This window comes from Gekko japonicus, unplaced genomic scaffold, assembly GCF_001447785.1.
Source record: "Gekko japonicus isolate JY-2015 unplaced genomic scaffold, Gekko_japonicus_V1.1 scaffold391, whole genome shotgun sequence".
Classification (NCBI taxonomy): Eukaryota; Metazoa; Chordata; class Lepidosauria; order Squamata; family Gekkonidae; genus Gekko; species Gekko japonicus.
In genome coordinates this window covers 807,311-830,226 of record NW_015174286.1, presented here as the reverse complement: position 1 = coordinate 830,226, position 22,916 = coordinate 807,311, and the positions used below count along the sequence as shown (strand labels likewise).

Below are 22,916 nucleotides of genomic sequence, written 5' to 3'. Positions count from 1 at the left end.
CACCAAGCACCACTCATGATTTCTGTGGTGCAAGCTGTGGCCATGGACATGATATGGGATTTGATGGTGATGTTGAGGTGACCCAATTGAAAAACCCTGAGGATCCGTGCAGATCCATGCTTTGGAACCATGTTTTTGGTGCTGTTGTGGTGCCACGAATCTGTGGATATGTGATTTTTGTGGTGCTCCCTATAGACTAACACATGGTCTACAGTATGATGGTGGTTTTATTTCATTTGAATGTAAAAATCATATTAATTCATGAGGATCCATGTAGATCTGACTTTGTACTTTTTTTCTGCTGCAGAGATCTCGCCAGGACACCCCCGCAAACCACCTGTGGTTTCGGGAAGTGGCAGGGGAATGGCAACAAGTATGGGGGCAGCCAGCCTTGAGGCAGCCATCCCAGTGTGCATTTAGAGCACTAAAAAGAAAAAATCAACTATTGATGAGGGAGGGGAGAGCTGAAGAGGATCCTTGAATGATGCTGGCATGGGCATGAGAACACAGAAGAGAATAGGACACTGTATCTTTAAGAGGAAAGGAAAGGAGAAAGTCACAATGATGCACTAAGAATGCAGTTCAGTGATTTTTTTTTCCACCAGTGAGCAAAGCTTAACAATAAACTCATTCCTGAGTTAAAATACTGTTAAACTCATTCCTGAGTTTTAAAACAAAGTCATTTCCCCAAAAAAAATGTACCTGTAAGTCACAGGGCTTGAACTCACAACCCATGTATGAGGAGCAGAAACCTTAACCAACTGAGCTAAATAGCAGCTTTGAATATTTTGGAGAGAAAGGCAGACTCAACACCTCCCTCCCTCCATGATTCTTCAAAAAGAAAGGGAGGGGGAAATCCAAGCTCGCACAGAAATTTGAGCAAAATCGCCATCTACTGTTGAAGAGTCGAATTGCTCTTATTGAAAGGCACTAAACAAATGTGTTATGCCACTGTCGTTCCAGTTTTGAAAACGATACAAAGAACAGCAAAGCGAAACTACTTTAAATCTGCAAATGGAGATTCGGCCTTTGTTCCTTGTGCTGTTTCTGAGGGTCTGCTGACCCCAGAAACAACATTTTGGCTGCACCAGAATGGTGGTGATCATCCCCCACACTCAAGAAAACTATTTTAAATCTTTGGAATGCTGAGCTTAGATACAGGCTGTTACTTTTTTAGTTCCCCCTGATGATGAGTATGCAAAATGTGTAGGGGGTCCAGGGGTCATTTCGTAGAAAAAGAGCTAGGGGAACTCATTAGCATAACTCATTAGCATATGCCACACCCCCTGACATCAGGGGCCCGGCGGTGGACCTGCAAGGCCAGCGGGAGTGCGAGGATGCCCCACCAAGGCCCTCCCTGGCCCCAGGCAGGCACGGGTGGGGAGAGGCAGGGAGGAAGCAACTTACCCTCCCTCTTCTCCTGCCTCCTCCTGGCTGAATGAGGGCTGGAAGCGGGGCGGCCGGAAGCAGGGGGCGGGGCTTCGTCATGTGCCCCGCCCCCTGCACCTCACCCGGGGGAACTGCGTTCCCCCGCGTTCTCCCCCCCGAAATGACCTCTGAGGGGGTCTCAGAACTGAATTAAAATTAATTCTCCCACTGCACCAGTCATCTCCTGCTTTTTGCTCTGTGCTTGGATCGGCGTCCTTTTCTTGCCACTGGCCGATACACTACAAACACCATGATTGGTGTTTTGTGATTTGCTTCAGAATATCTCCATCTTTATGTAACTATTTCTTTCTGCCCACAACCTTTCTGTACACATGACTGCCCTGCATGTTTCTTCTCAGATTCTGTTCATTCAAGCACATGTCTATGGTTGTTTTCTGTTTTACCTACTATTCTAACTCGTTTTCTTTCAGCCACTATGTTTCCCGACTCTGGTATGGGAAATTCTTGGAGATTTAGGGGTAGACCTCAGCAGGATAGAATGCTATAGAGGCCATCCTCCAAAGCAGCCATTTTCTCCAAGCAAACTGATCTCTGTAGTCTTAATTTTCAAAGAGTACTAATTATAGTCAATAAGATATGCAATCATTCCAACATTACTGAAAATGGGGGTTAGCTATTAGGGATGGGCACAAACTGAACCACAAAGCAAAATTCATCACAAATTTTCCCTGTTCATGGTTTGCAAACCAAAGTTTGTGACTGGTCTATGGTCATAACCTTCCATGAACTTTTGAAGCAGTTTATGACTATCCATGGTGGTTTGTGGATAGGGCAGAAAATGGGTTTAAAGGGACTCCAATTCCCTTTAACTCCAAGTCCCTTTAAACACCTTCTTTTTGTTCTCCATGAAAGCTGCAAAAACAGCTGAGTTGCAATAAGCAGCTTGCTCTTCACTGATCACCTACCCTGTTTTCCCGAAAATAAGACCTACCCCAAAAATAAGCCCTAGCAGGATTTCTATGCATTTGTGGTATAAGCCCTAGTGTGTCTTCTTGAGAAAAAATAAATATAAGACAGTGTCTTATTTTCGGGGAAACACGGTATTTTCGGCTTTCTTTAAAGGCTGCTCCATGTCATTCAGCTGTTTTTCAGGCTACCTGCAAACCCTATTTAAAGGGACTGTGATCCCTTTCAATGGGGTTTGTGGGGCCATGAACCAGTTTGGTTTGCAAGCAAACTTTCCATTTCAGTTCAGTACATGGTTTGGTTTGGGGTTCGGCCATGAGCCATGAACCAATACAAACTGAATTTTTCCAGTTCGTGCCCATCCCTATTACTTATTACATTAACATGAGTGAATATCCCTAATCTACAATAAAGAGTGCATTCTTTCTACATAGCAATATACAGAGTAGATACATTTCAGCACATTTTAATTATCGATTTTTTAATGATTCACACCAAATGTGCCACGCCAGTAGATGAGGGGAGGGTTACCATGTCCCCCTGGCCACCAGCAGGGGAAAGGGCAGGTAGGGCTGCCAGATCCAGGTTAGGAAACTCCTGAAGATTTGGGGATGGAGCCTGGGGAGGACAGGGACCTGAGTGGGGTACAATGCCATAAAGTCCCCCCTCCAAAGCATCCATTTTCTCCAGGTGAACTGATGTCTGTAGTCTGTAGATCAGTTGTAATTCCAGGAAAATTCCAGGCACCACCCAGAGATTGGTAACTCTATTGGCTACCTTTGCATTGTCTCAAGGTCTCTAGAATCTATGCTGGGCTCTTGGAGTGCAAATTTGATATTTGCTAAATGGCCTTGGATTGGTTCTGTTCCAAAACAACACTTTGCTTGTTATGGATACTGATTTCAGCCTGCTCCCACTCCTACAAGAATGTCTGTTCTCTCTGATCCTGCAAGGAAGTGTGCTACTCAGTTTCTCTATACTGTACTCAGCCTTATATTCCAAACAACAACTGAGAAGAGAGTAAGGAAAGAGTCAAATACTTGGACACTGGCTGCAAGCTTTTTCATGTACTATAAATTAGAGTCAAAATATAAAGAAGCCTAAGTCCTACCATGTTTCTAGTTTCTTGATTGTTCTTCTCCAAAGGATCCTCTGAAACTCTCACAAGAAATGATGTGGCATCTACAGCATGAAACTTATTTGGCAGTCTTCCAAATGAGGGAACAAATGTGAACCTCAGGACTCCAGATTCAGAGGGAACCTACAATAACATGTACAGATACTTCATTTGCAATTTTGCAATTTTAAACTCCAGCCCCCCTTTTTCATTGAGAGATCTACTCCCAGGTTTATAGTAACACATACTCTGTCCATGGACAATCTTATTATAAAGATTTGTTTTGATCTGCACAGTGGAACCATGTTGTGATTAAGAGATATGATATAAATTTGAAAGGAGAATAAATATTTTTAAAAACTCCGATTCACTTTCCTTTTTTTAAAAAAAGCACATCTATCTGATCATTCAGATACAATTATTCCCTCCTTACAGGCTAAGTGCTCTTTACAAGCTTATACATTCAAAGGAAATAATCTGAACAGCTGATGGATGGCTCCTTTTCTTCTTTCTCCTTTCTACAGCAGAAGAAAATAATGTTTTACCAGTGAATCTAAAGTTGAAGGCAAAAGGGTAGTGCAAGGATCAAATTAACGGAAATAATTTAGATTTCTAAAGCAAAAGTAGGAATGTAAAGTTTTATAAGCTCACTAAAAGCCATAGTTGTATAGAATTCATTCAATGCCTTTAAAATTTGCAGAGCCATTTCACAACAAAGTCTCATTCGAAAAACACTTTTCAGTTTAGCAAGCAGCTTTGAGATTTTTCACCCCCCTACATAAAGGCTTCAATTAGATGCTTTCATTACCCTAAAAGATGTCACTCTCACAGTTGATGCAGTATAACCAGAGCCAACTCAATATTGCAATGCGATTGAGCAGAAGAGAACTCCCTTACCAACACTGACATCTAAATTTTCATGAACAGAAGGGCTGCTGATTATATCACCACAAATTTCACATATGTGCCACACTAAAATTGAGCCTTTTCATCCACTGATTACTTGGGTAGTTGTATGCCCATGCTTTAATTTGTGAGTCTATAATATTTTATTTCCCCCCTCTCTCTGAGGGAATTCTACACAGTCAATCACTCAGAGAAAATTTCAAAAACATCCAGTAGGAATCCTTTGGCTTAAAATGTAATGTCAATCATTTTGAAACGGAATTATCATTATTTTAAAGGGTACCATCAAATAAAACCAGAAGTGACTCTTTGGAGCGCAGTATGGTTTATTAAATCTGTAAAATGGGAATCACACATTCTTGAAGAATAAGAATTGCTTATGAACATTTTAGTTATTTGAACTAATTCTCTCACAATTAACTGGAGACCTGATGTGGTGCATTGACCAGACTAACACTCAAGAGACCTGGGCTGCAATCCCCCTCTCAGTCATGAAGCTCATTGGGTGCCCTCAGGTCAGTAATCCTCTCTCAGCCAAATTTAACTCAGAAGTTGTTACAAAGATAAAACTGGGAGGAAAGAACTGTATATACCACCCCCAGGCTCTTTGGAAGAATAAAAGAATAAAAATGTGATAGAATTCTGACAGATATTTTGGATCACATGAAAAAATCCCCCCCAAGGGATTTAGTGAGGGCCTACACCCAGAAACATTTTGTAGCAATGCCTGATTTTCTGCAGCTAAATATACACAGTAGGACTCCAGAATCACATCCATGAGTCCAGGAAAAATGGAAGTTGCCTCTAAATATTTTCATATACTTGCATTCATGAACTCTCTTTGAAGTGGGGTTGCCAGGCCCTCCTTGGCTACCGGCAGGGAATGGGGGACCTAAAACCTATTGTATTGTAGGAATGCAGCCTTTTTCTTCTGTAAAACAATTACTGGTCCTCAGTCACTTTGATCTTTTTAGGTTTATAGAGCTGAAGGAATTTGGTGGTCTTATCCACAACCATTCATCTCAAGATCGGACGTGATCAGGGTGGTATGGCCGTAGGCTTCAACCACATTTCCATACATTAAAAGCCTCTATTAAAAGAGACGGGACATTTTCCTGCAACCCTATTCATATAGAATACCCTATGTCGAGTATCACCAATACATACATGGCCAATCAAAAAAATCCAAAGAAGATTATTAAGCTATTTATTCCGTGGATCTTGGGGGGGGTGGGAATATATTTTTCTCTTCTGCACAATCAGTGTCTTACATGAACAAACATTCAAGTATAAGAATGACCCACTTGGATTCTGAAGTTGTATTTTTGCAGGAAAGTTGTACCAGGTGATATTTTAACATTCTCAGTTAAACTAGTAACACTAAATATATCTGACTTGCAGACAGATCTGTTATTATCAGAACTACCTAAGTGGCTCAAGATCTGTGGATGAGGTTATCAGGGCCACATGTTACACTTAAAAGCCCATCCTGAGAGATCTCATTTTGGGCATCTGAAAGACATTCCCAGTCCTCACACTGAAGACTAATCCTATGCAAGTTTACATGAAGTAATCCCCATAGAGATCAATATCCTTCAGATTTCCACCTTAAAACCAAACTTTTATATACCTAAGAATAACAGGGTCCTGGACCTGGACAGCCCAGGCTGGCCCAATCTTGCCAGATCTCAGGAGTTAAGCAGGGTTGGCCCCGGTTAGTACTTGAATGGGAGACCACCAAGTAATTCCAGGATCGCTATGCAGAGGCAGGAAATGGCAAACCACCTCTGTTTGTCTCTTGCCCTGAAAACTCTACTGGGTCACCATAAGTCAGCTGTGACTTGATGGCAAAGAAAAAAAGAATAACAATACCATCATTTAATGGTCTTGTTGAATAACAATGTCTCTGAACATGTTTAGGCTACAACATTATTTTATCCATAAAGTCTCATACCTGCTCCCTGGAAAATAACCTTAGAGAAGAACTTTCTTTCACAGCTGCCGTCTCAGTTGGTTCTCCATTTTGCGTGGGCTGCTGGTGGAAAGAAGGAAGGAAAACCAAGACGTTAAAAAAATATGCACACTTGATTTCTGCCGGAGTCTTAGGGAATGAATATATTTTCAGCTATTTCAGTAGCCTCTCGAGATTCTTTTATAATGGAATATTCCAAGAGCAGGCACTTCGTGTGGGCGTAGGAAGAATTTGGGATATAAATACTCAATTTGTTCAACTTCCCACCTACTTGTTACACTGTAAAGTAGATTGCCTCCTTCCTAGTGTGTAGAGATGTCAGTGAATGATTTCCATTAGTCAAAATGGTTTATATTAAAATATTAAGTATATATCTCTTAGAACTCTCCCATTTTTTTAATGTCAGTTATTCCATAGACAATAACACAATTACTTATCCCTGGAAAGAATTTTAGATACAACTTCAGAAAAGACTATTCAAAATTAATTTAATTGACTAAATTGGAAAGTAGTATTTCTTATAAATCTTGTCAGTTTTTAAATAAAACATGACTAACTAGACATAGGAGCTGCAATATTCCCCAGAGGCTCACATACCTGTAGGGTTGCCAACCTCCAGCAGGCACCTGGAGATCTCCTGGAGAAAATAGCAACTTTGGAGGGTGAATTCTGTGACATTATACTCTGCTGAAGTCCCTCCCCAGGCTCCACCTCAAAAATCTCCAGGTATTTCCCAACTCAGGCCTGGCAACCCTACCTACCTGTGAGAGCTTCCTTAGTCCATCCAAAGCTCTAGTGCTTTGTGAGAGAATCCTAACTGTGGCATAGCCATTGAATCTACATTTAGAACTGGGTTAATTTTCTTATTTTCAGGCTCATTGAGCTAGTCACTCACAGACAGCCACTAAGCAGCAAGAAACTGAAGGACAAACTGACTGCCACAATGTATGGCAGCAGTTGTTTTATGGACTTTCACAATAAAACCTCATAACTTTGTATGTGTACTACTTTACATAGGTTTCCTCGCATTTCCTCTTATGGGAGAATGTGCTAGCAGCTAGCAGAAGGGGAAATGAGTTGAGGTACAGTGGAAATGCATGAAAACCTATGCAAAACAGTACACATACAAAACTGAAAGGCACAATTGTGGCGTTTTTTCCCATTGTGCCCATAAGCATTTTCTCCCAATCAGTTACCATCCATGTTACGCAACCAAAGCCCATAGTTTCTTCCGCTATTTTTTAGAGCAGAGTAATGTCACTTCCAGGTTTTGCCTGGAAGTTATGTGACACTGTCACACAAACAACAATTTTTATCTTCCCCCCCCCCCTTCCTGCCAGAGTGGCAACAGGTAACAGAGGCTAGGGGTGGGAGATCTCCTGTCCCAAACAGGTAAATGGCATTACTAGTGGAGAAGGTGGAAGCTGCCAGGAGGAAAGAGTCTCACGCTATTAGGCTCAGTGAAGGTAGGGAGAGGAAGGGGATTGTCTTAAATTCACGGCCATCTGCTTTTGTATAGAACTTTCTGGGGGGGGGGTCTTCCTTTCAGGTAAATATGGTAGACACAAAAGCTCATGCCACAAAAATGGCAGTCGCAAGAAATGCACAACTGGACATTCCGCATATAATTAAGCAAAACTATATGTTACTAAAGTAGCAAATGATTTGTTTTAAGCAACCATCTGGTTGAAAGATAAACAAAGCTGGTCCTTTTAAATAATAACCTCTTAAATAATGAAACATTGAACAGCATCCTTTCTTTCCTGAATCAGTAAGCCACCAACTCTAGCCTTACAGAAGGCTGGAATGCAGCCATGTATATATAAAGTAAGCACTTTACCAAACCTAACCATTTAAAAATATTTGTCCTTCTTTAGAGAGCAAGTAAATAAATGTATTCAGACACTTTATTTGCAATAGTTATCTATTCTATTGTTTCCATTTATTGCTTTAAAGCCATACCTATGTGTTGAAGTGTTAAAGCAACCCTGGCAGTTTTGGCAAAAGGATATTCTGTCTTCTTGTCCATAAAAGCACTATAGCTTCTGGCCAATGTTACATGCATAGTGTGCAATCCTAAACAGAGCTGTACACTTCTGAGCTAGGGTTACCATATGCCCTCCAAACAACTGCTGATGCTCTCCATCTCCTTCTGGTACTCAATAGAGTGGCCGGGGGGGGGGGGGGGGGGGGGGTAATGCCATTATGTGACACCACAACATCAGTTCCAGCCAGGAATCCGAAAGTAATGTTGCCACAATTGTTAGCCAAATTGCTTTTGGTTATTAATAAAGATGGGGAATTATAATTATTAATGTGCAATTGGCGTTTAGGGAAGCAAAGCCTGTGTATACAGGAGTCCCGCCCTTTCCAATAACCCACAAATAAATGAGAAACCAAGTCTTTAAAGAAATGGATTCATTACTGAGGGATGTTCTCAAACATACAATAAAATCATACACACAATCATACACACAGTTATTCAGACCTAGGAAATACAGATAGAAAGGGATAGCGACCGCATTAGCAGGAGAATCGTTGAGGGGAGTACCTCTCCTTGGCAAGATGAAACGATCCACAGAAAAATAAGGGAGACTATAAGGGAAATAAGGGTCATATTCTGAACCTGCAGAACATGTGGTCGACTCTGGCAGCGCTAAAACCAAGAGTCGTAAAGATAGGGTGGGTCTAGAGGTAGAGGAGAGAGAGCATGGTGGATCATGCTCTTTTATACACTATTGGGTTTAAGCATGTGTGTTCTATGGCTTGTTGCCGTGATAAATGCCTGACTGACTGACTACACTATTGGGACTTGGGGGTGGGCTTTGCTGGCCACTTCCCCTGTCACGTCCCCTTGGTCAGTCCCAGGAAGTTTCCTAATCAAAAAACAGTTTCGAGAGGAAGGGGGCTTAATGGTTGGGCAATATTAGATTCTATTTACTCTTAACAGTGGCACCTTTGAGAACAATAGCTGAGGCAGCCAGAGTCATTGTCATCGATGGTCCGTTGATGACTCCAGTTGATGGATTTAGCTGGTACGTGTCAGCCCTCTAACCCTCTCATGGCTGTGGATCCTTTGTCATGCTAGATTGCCTACGTGCAATGTTAGACGAAGTTGGGGGGAGGTGCCTGCGTGTCAGAGGAGATGCTAGCTCATGGAGTCCATCAGGTAAAGCTAGCAGGCAGCTTGTATTTCTCACTGTGATGATTCAGCTTAGCAAGCAAGCCTAGTAGATGCATTTTCCCATGAGGTGATTCAACTAGCAAACAAGCCTAGCTCAGGCATAAATTTTCCTGGAACCACAGCTCTTGAATTTACCCATGCATAAGTCAAACAATGTAAACATGGCTGTTCTGGTTCTCCAACCAGAACCAGAACATCACTTGGGAAATGTACAATAGGTTGCTGCATTGTTCAGTGCAAATAACTGTACATTGGTATTTATCCTCCATCAGGAAGAAGACAGTTGGACTCTTCATGTTATATAACTTAGTTTGAAAGAGTTTGAAATGTGATGTCGTAGTTTGAAAGTGTTTACAATACACTAGAGTTGATGTTCTGTATATAAAGCAAATATATTTAGCTATAAGTGCATGTGAATATTGTGTTTTATTATTTCAACACGGTGTTTTCTGTGTTTACCCACCCAGAGGTTGGCAACCCTAGGCTTCCCCCACATGAGAAGCATGCCCTTCCTAAATGTTAGAGCCAGAGCACACATGTTTTCCATTGGAGTGTTAATGATTGTCTTATTTTGTATAAAATGGCTTACCACATAGATTGGCTCTATTGCATTGCTATTGTCTATTTTGTTTTGTTCCTCTTTTTCCTGTCCTCGCCCCCTGCATCTGGTCATGGGAATATTTTCTCTCTTCTCTGTCTTACTTGGACCAGTAAAAACAAGTCCTGGGGCATTATCATAACGACCGGACAACCAACAAAATGAGAAAGACTGAGTTAAATTTAATCACTTAGACTAAGTAGCGTGGGTCTTTCTCTGCGGCCTGCCTACTCCAGTACTGGACTGTGACAAAATTAAACAGGGCCTCTCATGAATCAGCACACCTTTAGCCATACAAGAAACTTGCGGCATTAGCACTGCCCAAGGAAAGAACGTTCTTCACCTTATCATTTTCCTCCAAAAGTTTTATGAGCCTATTTGGAATATTTAGAATCATCCACCAAAGTCACACACCATTTGATCAATCCAAAAGACACATCCTCTGCCTGATACCTCCAGGGGATGCCAGCCTCCGTGTAGGACCTGGGGATCCCGTAGAATTACAGTTCATCTCCAGACTACAGAGATAGTTCCCCTGGAGAAAACAGATGCTTTTCAGGGTGGATTCTATGGCATTGTGCCCCACTGAGGTCCTTGTCCTCTGCAGGCTGCATCCCAAAATTTTCAGGAATTTTCTAATGTAGATCAGGCAACCCTACCCCCCCCCTTCCCTTGCTAGTGGCTGGGGGGACCTGGCAATCCTACAAATCCTCTCTCTCTCTCTGTGGGTGAGTCTGCATTGGCTTTTCCCGCCATTGTTTTAGCAAACCCACTTGGGAACAGAAATTCCCCTCTGCATTGCATGCTGCTTTCACTTTCTTTGATAAACTGGTTTATGGTACCTTCTGCATAGATTTATGGCCATTCAGGGGTGACTTTGCAGTCAGTACGGTGTTGCCCTGGGGTATTTGAATGTGGTTTTGCACTGCACCTTTTCCTCAGTGTTGAGAAAATGTGGAGCGAATGCTAGATGCACAATTACCCCCCCCCCCAAGATCCTCAGCCATCCGATCCTCTCCTTCATCCAGTCAGGTTGCACACCTAGAGCTCACTTCCTTTGCCTTCTCGCCTCTTTCCAAGTCTTTTAAAAAAATAATCTCTGGTTTTTGGACTGGGAGCAGAATCTGTCCCCAAAGTGTGTCTTGAAACTACTGCCATTTGCACTGGCGCAGAGGTTCCCATTCTGATTATTCATAATTTGACCTTGTATCTCTTCCCTTTTGATTAATTACTGTTCAGATGCTGGAATCCTTGACTTGGGAACTGGATATTTGCTGGACCTGCTGCACAGATAGGTAGGTATAGCCAGTAGTGCCGTCTCTCTCTCTCTTTTTTCTTTATCTCCTGGTTTCTCTCTTATCTACGTGAGTGGACTTGCACAGTGTTTGAGTGCCTGAAGTGACTGCCTCTTGATGTTAATCTAGTATTTGATGCTGTTACTGTGAATGCTTGATGTTATTGTGACTTCTTGAGATTGTGTTAATTCCATCCCAAATAACTATTATTTCCTTCAATTAACTTTGCTTCTGTTTTAACACTATCCAGATCCCAGTATACCTTCCACACTTGTAGAAGCACCTCACTGCTCTGTTAGAGCTGGTTGGGATCACTGCCCAGGCTGTGTGCATATCTTGAGCAGGATGTAGAAGCTAAGCCAGCAGCCCCTTTAACAAAGGAGCAAGAAATGGTGGATTTTCTTGCACAGGCGAGCTGTATGAATTTGGGCTCAGTGTGGAAACTACTACTTATTAACATGGACCCATGTCTCCGACACACACATCTTTAGACACTACATGATGACAACATGGGAGGTCATTATCCCATCAGATGCTTCTGGCACCCTTTGGCAAACATGCGGTGACTCTCCACCTGACAGCAATAACTTATGTGGTATGATGTATGTTACAAGTGGGATGTAGAAAAGGAAGATTCCACGGCGGCAGCACCTTAAAGGTCAACAAGATCTCCAGGGTATAAGCCTTTGAAAATCAAAGGGCCCTTAGTCAGATACCAAAGGACATGCAGAACTCCTTTCAAGCAATCTTAAGGAAAGACTAAGGGGCCTAAATCTGGTTCTACTTTGGACTCACATGGAAAATGTTCGCCTATGTCAGACGTGTTTTCACCTGCGCACCTGCCCTTCTGAAGAGGTACCAAGCAGGTAGGGAAGACCAATCCACAAAGTCTCCACATGCACATGGAAGCCACATAGGTCATACAGCAGAGAAGCAGCTTTCACACAGCAATTCTTCTCAAATCTGAGATCGAAAGGATGTAACTGACACATAAACACATAGGCAGAGAAGGAGCCAAGCTATCCCACAGAGGAAGAGATGAGTAGTGGTGGTTGGTGACTCCCTACTGAGAGGGACGGAAGAAGTTGTGTGCAGACCAGACAAGGAATCTTGAGACGTTTGTTGTCTTCCTGGCGCATGTATCCAAGATGTGACTGAGAGAATTCCAAGACTGGTCAAAACCTCTGACCACTACCTGCTCTTGCTGATCAATGTGGGAACAAATGATACAGCCCAAAGAAACCTTGAATGGATCTCCAAAGACTACAAGGGTCTGGACAAGAAGGTGAAAGATCTGGGGGCACACTTGGTACTCTCCTCCATTTAACCTGTTGAGGGCCACGGAGCTGGAAGGGAGAACAGGATACTGGAGGTGAATGGCTGGTTATGTAGATGGTGCCGTCGAGAGGGATTTGGCTTCCTGGACCATGGTATGTACCTCCGAAATGAGGAACTGTTGGCGATGGATGGGGTGCACCTTACAAAGGATGGGAGGAATGTCTTTGCTGAAAGACTTGCAAACCTAATCAGGAGGGCTTTAAACTGAAGACATCAGGGGTGGGAAGAAAAAGCCTGATGTTGTGTGGCACCCCCAACACTAAGTTCAAGAAAGGGAGTGACCAGAGAATAAATGAACAGGAGAGAGGTGAGTTCAGTAATTTCCAGGTAAATTCGAAAGGACCTATGGTAGGAAAGGATGTCTGTAATCTGAGATGTCTTTATACTAATGCACAGAGTATGGGAAATAAACAGGATGAACTTGAACTTCAAATATTGGGAAGTAAGTATGATCTGATAGGTATCACTGAGACTTGGTGGGATGAGTCCCATATATGAAGCACAGTGACTGAAGGATATACCTTGTTCAAATGGAATAGAATAAACAAAAAAGGAGGCAGGGTGGCACTATCTGTCAAGAATGAATACACTCGTACTGAAATTCAGGATTTCGAGAGTTGCCCTGTTGAAAGTGTGTGGGTAATGATAGAGTGAGGGGAAAAAGAAGGGGATATTGTTGTGGGGGTATACTACAGACCTCCGAACCAACCGGAGAAACTGGATGATACATTTGTACAACAGCTTGAGCTAAGACAAAAATCTGTGAGCTGGAAGCTAAAAATCTGTGAGCTAGCTCACATTAACTCATCTTAGAGGAAACATTGCTCTTATCTGTTTAATTGCTGTAGTTTGGCCCAAAAGAGTTCCCTGTCAATTGAATCAAATACTCCCTTAAGATCTTTAAAAAAACATATAATTTTGAGTTATTTCTTTTGGTATACTTATTGATCAAAAGGAATAAGTTGTTAAAGTAATCTAAAGTAGTTTTCCCCTTTACAAAATCCCAGCTATTCTGGGCCTAAAACTCTCTTCTGTGTCATCCAAAGGATAAGCTTAGATAGTAAATGTTTGATGTATAGTTCGCCCATTACAGAGAGCAGGCTGATTGGTCTATATTTAGAGGGCATGGTACAATCCCATTTTTTTAATCGATTGGGACCACAATTGCATTTAACCATGCATCGAAAACACAAAAAGGAGAGGTGGGTGGAGGATGTAGAAATGTAGGCCCTCTGTCAAGGAGCCCACAGCAGAAGCTCAGCGCCAATGCTCAGCGCCAATGCTCAGCGCCAATGCTCAGTGCCCCTGCTCAGCGTAGGTTTGCCAGCCTCCAGGTGGTACCTGGAGATCTCCTCGTACTACAATTGATCTTCATACAATCAAGATCAGTTCCCCTGGAGAAAAATGGCTGCTTTGGAGGGTGGACTCTGTGGCATTATAATCTGCTGAGGTCCCTCCCCTCCCCAAACCCTGCCCTCCCCAGGCTCCACCCCCAAAATCTCCAGGCATTTCCCAACTCAGAGCTGGTACCCCTAGCTCGGTGTGAGCAGAAAAACTGGGTAGCGCACAGACCCCTGGCCCACCAAACACCAAAGCCAATCAGCAGAGAAATAGAAGATCACAAAAAGGAGGGGATGGGTGTACAAATGCAAATCCTCTTCAGAGGAACCCACAGCAGAAGCAAAGTCCCACCAGCAGAAAGGCACACGGAGCCATGGCCCAGCAAACACATCGTAGCCCAGAGAGTTAATCAAATAACGGAGGGGTGTGTGTGTATAAATAGAAAGCCCTCTTCAGAGGAACCCACAGCAGACATCTCTGGGATTGGACATTTCTGCTTTTTCTTCTCTGTTAGGAATATCTTTTGATATCAAAACAGCCTTTTGGCAAAGTTTTTTTTGTAAAAATAATGGGAGACACATCTATGTCTTTCAACATATTAACAAAGGGAAAGTAAAATAAAATGATGCCTCATTTTATAGGAGTTTGCGAACTCTAACTAAAAATCATTATTGTGGTGTTGACTTGCTACAGTTCTGCACTATTTCCACCCTGCTCAAGTCATTTTCTAAAATCATGCCCATGCTAGTAGTAAATAGTCCACAATAAATCTGTAACTCTATGAGTGGGAATTTGACCCATGTAGTAGTAAAAGTAATTAAAATGGAAGGGAGTAATCTAAGAAACAAAGCTGTAAACCCAGAAAAGGGAGACAGGCTTGACTTTATAAATGTATTTGAGTCTTCTGCATATGGTCTCATGGCGTAATCAACATTCAATATGGTGGGTTGCATCATTTCCATTAGTGAACTTGGCCCTCGTGCTGGGGTCCCCTATCATCCAGAAGCAGCTCTTGCAGGATTATCAGTGGGCTTCAGGGAGAGGAGGGAGGCAGATATTTTCTCTTCTACTATCAGAAATGTCTTCTATTAGAGCTGGATCCTGCCAAATTTCCACTGAAGTTGCTTCTGCAAGCCCCCCCCCCCCACCTCCAGTCAAAGCCCTAGTAAATGCTGCCTGTCAGCAATGCTGCCATGGTTGGTGGGGGAAGGGAGTTGGTGGAGTGATCATCTTATTGTCCTAGAACGTTAACTTGCATTTTCTCCCTGTGGCTTACTTTCACCTTCCTAGGAACTTACAGTCATTACTTTGAGCGCACAAGGCTTGCACCTATGATTGGCTTGCTCCCATCAGACGGTCTCACTTAAAACACAGTATATCTTCCCTCTTCCCACCTGTGGGGTTAGCCTTTACTCAGAAACTGTACACAAAGATGACCTGCTTCTACTGCACTCAATAAACATGATCCTTCTGGAAGGATCCCTTTAAAGTGTTGAAGAAAATTAATGATGTGACTGTGTTTTTGGATTTTTTTAATTTGTATTTTTTTATTCAAAAAAACCTACAACAATACAGAAAACACATTATAATAACATTTTACATTTTGGTTAAAATGATGTGACTATTGAACTGGAGTTACCAAAAACACTAAAGGGAATTTTCCATTTCAGTCTGTTGAAGCGGGATCCTGGACCAAATGCCTAGAGACCCCATCCTCCAGCCCCGCCTCCACTGATAGTGAATGGTGAACCCTACCACGAGGTTGCCCGCATCCTGGACTCCAAACTGAAACGAGGGCGACTTTTCTATTTGGTGCAGTGGAACATAATGAATGCATTGACCACTGTCATGTCCATGCTCCTAAATTGCTACGTGTGTTTCATAAGCTGTACCCTAATAAACCAGGTGTGGGGGGCCTTCGGAGGGGCAGAATGTCAGCTATGCTACCATGGTTGGTGGGGGAAGGGAGTTGATGGAGTGATCATATTATTGTCTTGGAATGTTAACTTGCATTTTCTCCCTGCAGCTTATCTGTTAGCCTGACCTTGATGCTTCGCACTTTCGCCTCCCTGTGAACTTGTAGTTGTTACTTTGAGCATGCAAGGCTTGCACCTCTGACTAGCTTGCTCCCATCAGAGGGTCTCACTTCAAATGCAGTATATCTTTTCCATTCCCACCTGTGGGGTTAGCCTTTACACAGAAACTGTACACAAAGATGACCTGCTTCTACTGAACTCAATAAATTTGAACCTTCTGGAAGGAATGTTGTTGAGGCTGTGCAGGGGTCTTTTCGTAGAAAAAGAGGTGCAGGAGCTCATTAGCATAACTCATTAGCATATGCCATACCCCCTGGCATCACCGGAAGTGTATCAGAAGGCCACACCCCCTGACATCAGGAGGGCTTTGGAGGGCCCCGCGCAGTAGTGCGGGCCTGCAGGTAGGGGACTGGGGAAGGCTGGGGAGGGCTCTGTAGGGCCCCGCACAGTAGCGCGGGCCTGCAGGGAGGGGTGGGGAAGGCCAGGGAGGGCTTTGGAGGGCCCCGTGCGGTAGCGCTGGCCTGCAGAGAGGGGGCTGGGGAAGACCAGGGAGGACTTTGTAGGGCCCCGTGCGGTAGCGCTGGCCTGCAGAGAGGGGCCTGGGGAGGGCCTTGAAGGGCCCCGCGCCATAGCGCTGGCCTGTAGAGAGGGAGTTGGGGAGGGCTGGGGAAGAGATGCAGAACTTACCTTCCTTCCTTCTCTCTCCTCTTGGCCCAACTGAGGGGAGGGCTGCTGGGAGCAGGGGGCGGGGCTTGCTACATGTCCCCGCCCCCTCATTTCCTCTCTCCAGGAGCGTCATTCCGGTGAGCTCCAGCCCCAACCGAGGCCTGAGCCTGTGTGTTGTAGGACTGACACTGCCATTTGTATCATTACTTGCTGCTTCCCCAATAGATCAAGATGGGTAGCCATGTTAGTCTGTCTATAGCAGTAGAAAAGAGCAAGAGTCCAGTAGTACCTTAAAGACTAACAAAATTTGGGGCAGTTATCTGAAGAAGTGAGCAGTGACTCACGAAAGCTGCCTCAAATTTTGTTAGTCTTTAAGGTACTACTGGACTCTTGCTCTTTTCTGCTGCTTCACCAGTAGTTTTTCTCTCTAGTCAAGACCACTGCTAACAAAACCAAACAAAAGAACCCTCTCCCCCAAAAAACACAGCATCTGGCAAATGTGAATTAGAACTCAGTTAAATGAAAAAAGGACAGCCACCTGCTGAATCTGTAGAGTCACGCACACAAAGTCTTTAAAGATTCTCTGGCCCTGGCACTACCTCGGTAGATTGGTTGTATTCTACTCTTAACTGGGATGGCTTTCTCCTCTAAGAACACTGTTTTAGTTTAGTGACAATGGTGAGAATTCCGTTCTGTCCTCTTCCCCAGAACTACAATCCTCAGAATTCCCTGTGAAAGGGCAATGACTGTTAGGCTATTTTATATCTGTTGTGTTGATGGTGCAGAGGTAATTCTCATTGTGCAGGAATTGTTCAGATACACATTTCCTTGTTTTGGGGAATTTGTAATAAGAATGTATGGAAAAGTGTGTGTGTGTGTTTTTAAGGCTGTTGATTGATACATTTAAACATAATTCAATTAGTGTCACTGATATGAACTCTTTCCTCTGCGATTGCCAGCTCCCTTAGTACTATGGCTGTGACACTTCAGTCAGCTAGAGCGAGCCATGCAATAGTTGTTGTGCCCAGAGTCAAGTTCTGCTGCTATTCTTAGAGTCCCACATCCTACGGTGAAAGGTGAACATACTGTTGATGAGTCAGACTGATGACGGAATATCAAGGCAAAATGCCACTTTAAAAATAACCAACTCTGATCAATTTCTGGAAGAAAAACAAACAAAAACTGGCAAAACATCTGAATGGCTGGCTGTCTCCTTTACATATTACTTTAATGGTTAAATAGATTTGAAAGAGATTTGAGAACCAGGGCGGTGTAGTAGTAACAGTGCTAGAGACCCAGGCTTACATCCCACTCTGCCTTGGAAACTTGCTGGGTGACACTGGACCAGTCACCCACTCTCAGTCTAACCTACTTCACAGGGTTGCTGTGAAAATAAAAAAGAGGAGAGGAGAAAACTTTGGGTCCCCATTGTGGAGAAAGGTGGAGTATAAATGAAGTCAATAAGAACTGGTAAGACTTATTCATTTGGCAAATTCCATTAGCTTCTTGCCATTGCTGAGTAGGAGTCAAAGAGGTTGCAAACTCAACCTTTGCTAAACACGAAGATTGGCTCAATTGTGACTTTAATTAATTGCTTTCATGAAGGTTCATTGATTCTACTGAGAAAGGATTGTAAATATGTATTTAGTTCAACCTGTTAAAATTAATGGACCTTAAAAATACTTCTTTTAGCCATATGGTCCCCATTCATTTTTCTGCAGACATCTGCCCAGAGTTATCCACATAGATACTGCCTATCTAATCTATCAAGAGGAAAATATGCATGGCAAAAAGATGCTCAGCCATGTTTTTATGCATTATGATCTTAGCTACTTCATTTTTATCAAGCAGTTCGGGCATGAAAACTATAGCTTCTTTGATGCTAGTGGAGCAACACTGATCGTACTAAACGGTAGAGCCACTGGTTTTTAAAACTTTACACCAGCTCTGTGCATGAACATTGATCACACTGATTTATAGAGCTGTTTTCAAGATAAGCTCTAAAATGCAGAGGATTATTTGTAATCCAGAGAGCAACATTAATATACCAGGCTGGGATAAGGATCTTTATCATTTGAAGATATCCTTAAAAAGGAGGCATCGGATTTCAAGAGGTGATTGACTCTCCCTAGTGGGTTTTGAAGAAGAACAGCCTGTTCTTTGCCTGCTTGAACTGTCGGGTAATTATGATGGAGATGGGAGGTAATTTGACCACAGAGAAAGTCTCTGAATGTGCCAACTCCTCCCACGCTACAGGCTAGAAGAACAGCAAATGTCCATAACACCAAGCATAAAAGAGAATTAAGCTCCACCAGTCAAAAGTGAAAGACCTGTGGTTGGATTGCCCTGGGATTTTATTTTTGCTTTAGAAGTTGGGTGTGAGGCTGAGCTGGATAGAGACCATGATATCTGAGGTCAAGGAATATCCCTTTCCTTCAGAGCAGTTCCCAGTGAAAGACAAACTATAAGTGACACTGAATGCAAGTTTGTTTGAGAGCTTGGGATTCTACATGTCTCTTACCCTTCTGCTGTACACACACTGCTGCAGTCACATGTGCTACCGTTCCAGTGTTCCCTGGCTAGGTTTTGTGATTGCGCCATCAAGTGGTTGAAGAAACAGTCCCAAGTAAATGTAATTGTAAACCAGCTGAATACCTGGATGTAGTGACAGATGTTCAGGCAACTGAGTGAACAGCACAGGCACACAGAACAAGTGGAAGATGAACAAGTGGAGGCGTAGCTACATGTTAAAGGACAGCCAGGCAACCTGGGTTGTCAAGCTCCAGGCTCCACCCCCAAAAAAATCTCCAGGTAAACACTCGATGGAACACAAGTACAGTGTCAATGACATTTTGGCTATGAGGCCAATAGCTGCTCAGGTGTGGAGTGCTTCTGTCTGGGAAATTGGGGGAACTAATTAACTTGACTTATCAATCCAGTATCCCAAACCAAACTCCCTCCCCTGCAGTTGCTTTTTAAAAAAGATTATGGAAAATCTAGCCAAGAATCTTTCACATATCATCTACAGATGCTCACAGGATTCCCCCCCCCCCATGAAGTATTTTCTCAAATATATTGGGTAATGAGTTTCAGAAAATAAATGCATGCTTATCTACAGATTTATTTATTTATTACATTACTAGAAAAAAGGCCCGTTGTGGAAATAAATACAGCGGCCTCTAGAAAGAAGCTCTGGGCGGGTGCCCCGGCCTTGGACACTCAGTGTCAATTTGCTGTGGCGACCTCAGCAGGGTATAATGACACTGAGTCCACCATTTTCTCCAGAGGAACTGATCTCTGCTACCTAAAGAACAGTTGTAATTTTGAGTGATCTTCAGCCCTCACCTAGAGATTGGCAACAATGGTTCCCCAGAAGGGAATGGTTGGTTTGGAGGGTGGAGTCTAGGGCTTTGTACCTGTCCGAGGTCCCACACCTCCTGAAACCTCACCCTCTCCAGGCTCCATCCCTCACATCTCCAGGAATTTCCCACCTGGAGTTGGCAACCCTATCTCCTTCACAGCCAATCATCAACCTACCTTTATTTCCCCCTCACTCTTCAGCTTTCCACCCCCACACGCCTGCAGCCTCTCCCGTGCTCTGAAGCCCTGACTGCTACGTCACATTGGCTGTCATACGGGGGCCACCTCAGCAGCATATAAGGATACAGAGCCCACCATTTTCTCCAGGGGAACTGATCTCTGCCACCTGGAGAGCAGTTGTAATTTTGAGGGATCTCCAGCCCTCACCTGGAGATTGGAGCCTCAGAACAGCAAACTGTTTAGAATGTTAGAGGCAAAAGCCAATCAAGTCGCATATGCAAATGACCTCTGTGTTCCTAGGCAAAGGCCAATGAAGCTGCATATCCAAATAACCTCTGTGTTCTGACTGGCTATGGGGGGGGGAGAGGAACAGCAAACTGTTTAGAATGTTGGAGGCGAGACTCAAGCAATGCAGCCAGTGGATAGGGACAGAATCTGAGTGACACACCAGGGCACCAACCAATTCCGGAGCGTGTGGAATGTTCTAGAGAAGTGCCACCACCATTTGGCTTTTATATATAGGGGAGATTCATAGTCCACCTTTCTCACTGGGATTCAAGAGGGATTACACAAAATCAACACAATCAACAGGATGAGATGTCCAATAAACAATACAATAGGATTTGTATTAAAGAAAACTGGAACCAACCAGAAATTTGAAAACAGAACTGAAGCAAAGCATAAGTATCACTGTACTTGGGAGCCATATGCGGCTCTTTCACACATATTATGCGGCTCCTGGCAGGGTGGCTGGGGAAGCGAAGGGGAGGCATGCCTCCCCAATTGATCTTCCATTCCCAGTTTCCATCCCTGGATAGACTTGAGATGGGGGGAAGCAGAGAAAGAAAGCAACTTTAAATGCATTCTCAACCAACCCCCCCCCCCAGCCAGCCAGCTTAGAGGGGTCTTTTGTCTCTTTAAATCCCTTCTCCAAGCCAAGCCAGCCAGTCAGCATTGGGGGCTGGGAGGATGCATTTAAAGTTGTTTTCTTTCTACCTCTCCCTCCACCATCTAAAGTTAAAGTCCAAGCCCTGCCACATCAGCTTGACTCAGAGAAGGCATTTGTCTTTTTAATTTAATATGCAAAATTGTATTTTTTTTCCCCAGTAAAAACTTGTGTGTTCATGTCTTGTGACTCTCAATCATCTGAGTTTTTTCTACATGGCTCTTACGGTAAGCAAGTTTGGCCACCCCTGGACTATAGCATGTTAGATGATGCAAAAACTGCATAGTAGTAGGATCCTACTTAAAGCAACAGACACTATGAACTATAAACAATAGTATAGACTATAGTCCCTTACCCTTTACCCAAGGCTGATTTCGCACTAGAGCTGCCTCGATTTTGCGTCGCCGTTTGCCCCAATACTATTGGTCAATTTCACACCCAAAGCCACGGGGCTGCATTTGACCTGCAGCTTCGCCCGATTTCCTCCGCAGTTTCGTGATCCTCAAAAAACAGGATCATGAAACTGTGGGGGAAATCGGGCGAAGCCGTGAGTCAAAATGCAGCCCCGCGGCTTCGGGTGTGAAATTGACCAATAGTATTGGGGCAAACGGCAGCGCAACATCGAGGCAGCTCTAGTGCGAAATCAGCCCAAGTATCTTTCTGAACCATTTTGTTACAGTGTAGCCCTATTACCTGTGTAAAGAAGCCCTCTCGAATAATTCCAGTTTTCAATAGTTTGCAGAAAGCTCTTGGAAAGCATATTACAAGTTCTCTAGGAAAGGAGGTTTCACACCACTGAAGTGGGAAGAACGTGGCCTTTGAAAAGAATTTAAAAGAACATGGGAAAGATTAATCTTTGCTGCTTGCCTTTTTGTTTATTTAAAGCACTATATGTCTAACTTTGAGATTGACTAGCATAGTGGAAGAGCACCATTTCTAAAAAAAGAAAAAATTAATGGGTTATGTTGCTGATCATGAACAGTATTATAAGCACAAGCCCATCAATACTATTACTATAATTAGCCTGTTGAAGAAAGACCTAGAATTAGGCCTCAGCCAGAATGGCTCTAGTAGCGGATGAAGACAAAAGCTCAACAGGACTAAACAATGTCGATGATATGCCCATCCCATTTTAGCTTCCTAAGTCCAGGGGTCATTTCGTAGAAAAAGAGGTGCAGGAGCTCATTAGCACAACTCATTAGCATAACTTATTTGCATATTCCACACCCCCGGACATCACCAGAAGTGTGTCAGAAGGCAACACCCACCACTCAGGCTCCACCCCAAAAATCTCCAGGCATTTCCCAACTCAGATTCAAACCTGGCTATCCCAAATCCTTGTCTGGAACACTAACCACTACACAACACTTCATGGGACAGTAGCTGTTGAGCAGTAGCAAGCAGCTGGGACTGCATGAGGTATGCAAGTTGCATGGTGTCAAGTTGTCCAGTGGCTGCTGCCAGGCCTGACATGCTCTCTCCCCCTACATTTTACTGACAGAAACAAATGCTTAAAGGCTGGAAATACTGCTGTGGTTGACAAACAATTGCCACTGAGAGAATTCCTTTCATATAGCTACAGGTGCTGCTTCTATTATGGGCGAGGGTTGACCCAATGTATT

The 22,916-nt window shown here is 43.4% G+C and overlaps 1 protein-coding gene across 3 annotated transcripts in view; it reads right to left on the bottom strand.

Annotated features, from left to right (window-relative positions):
- The window catches only part of MLIP (muscular LMNA-interacting protein), a 121,798-nt gene that overhangs the window by 79,299 nt on the left and 19,583 nt on the right, over positions 1–22,916 (bottom strand). For 2 of the 3 annotated variants that reach the window (XM_015423988.1, XM_015423986.1), the window contains exons 2-3: positions 6,333–6,413; positions 3,467–3,616 (exon numbers count right to left, since the gene is read on the bottom strand). In XM_015423988.1, coding sequence (XP_015279474.1) covers positions 3,467–3,616; positions 6,333–6,413 — 231 coding nt within the window. The remainder of the gene's footprint in view (positions 1–3,466; positions 3,617–6,332; positions 6,414–22,916) is intronic. The other variant, XM_015423987.1, reaches the window with a different exon arrangement.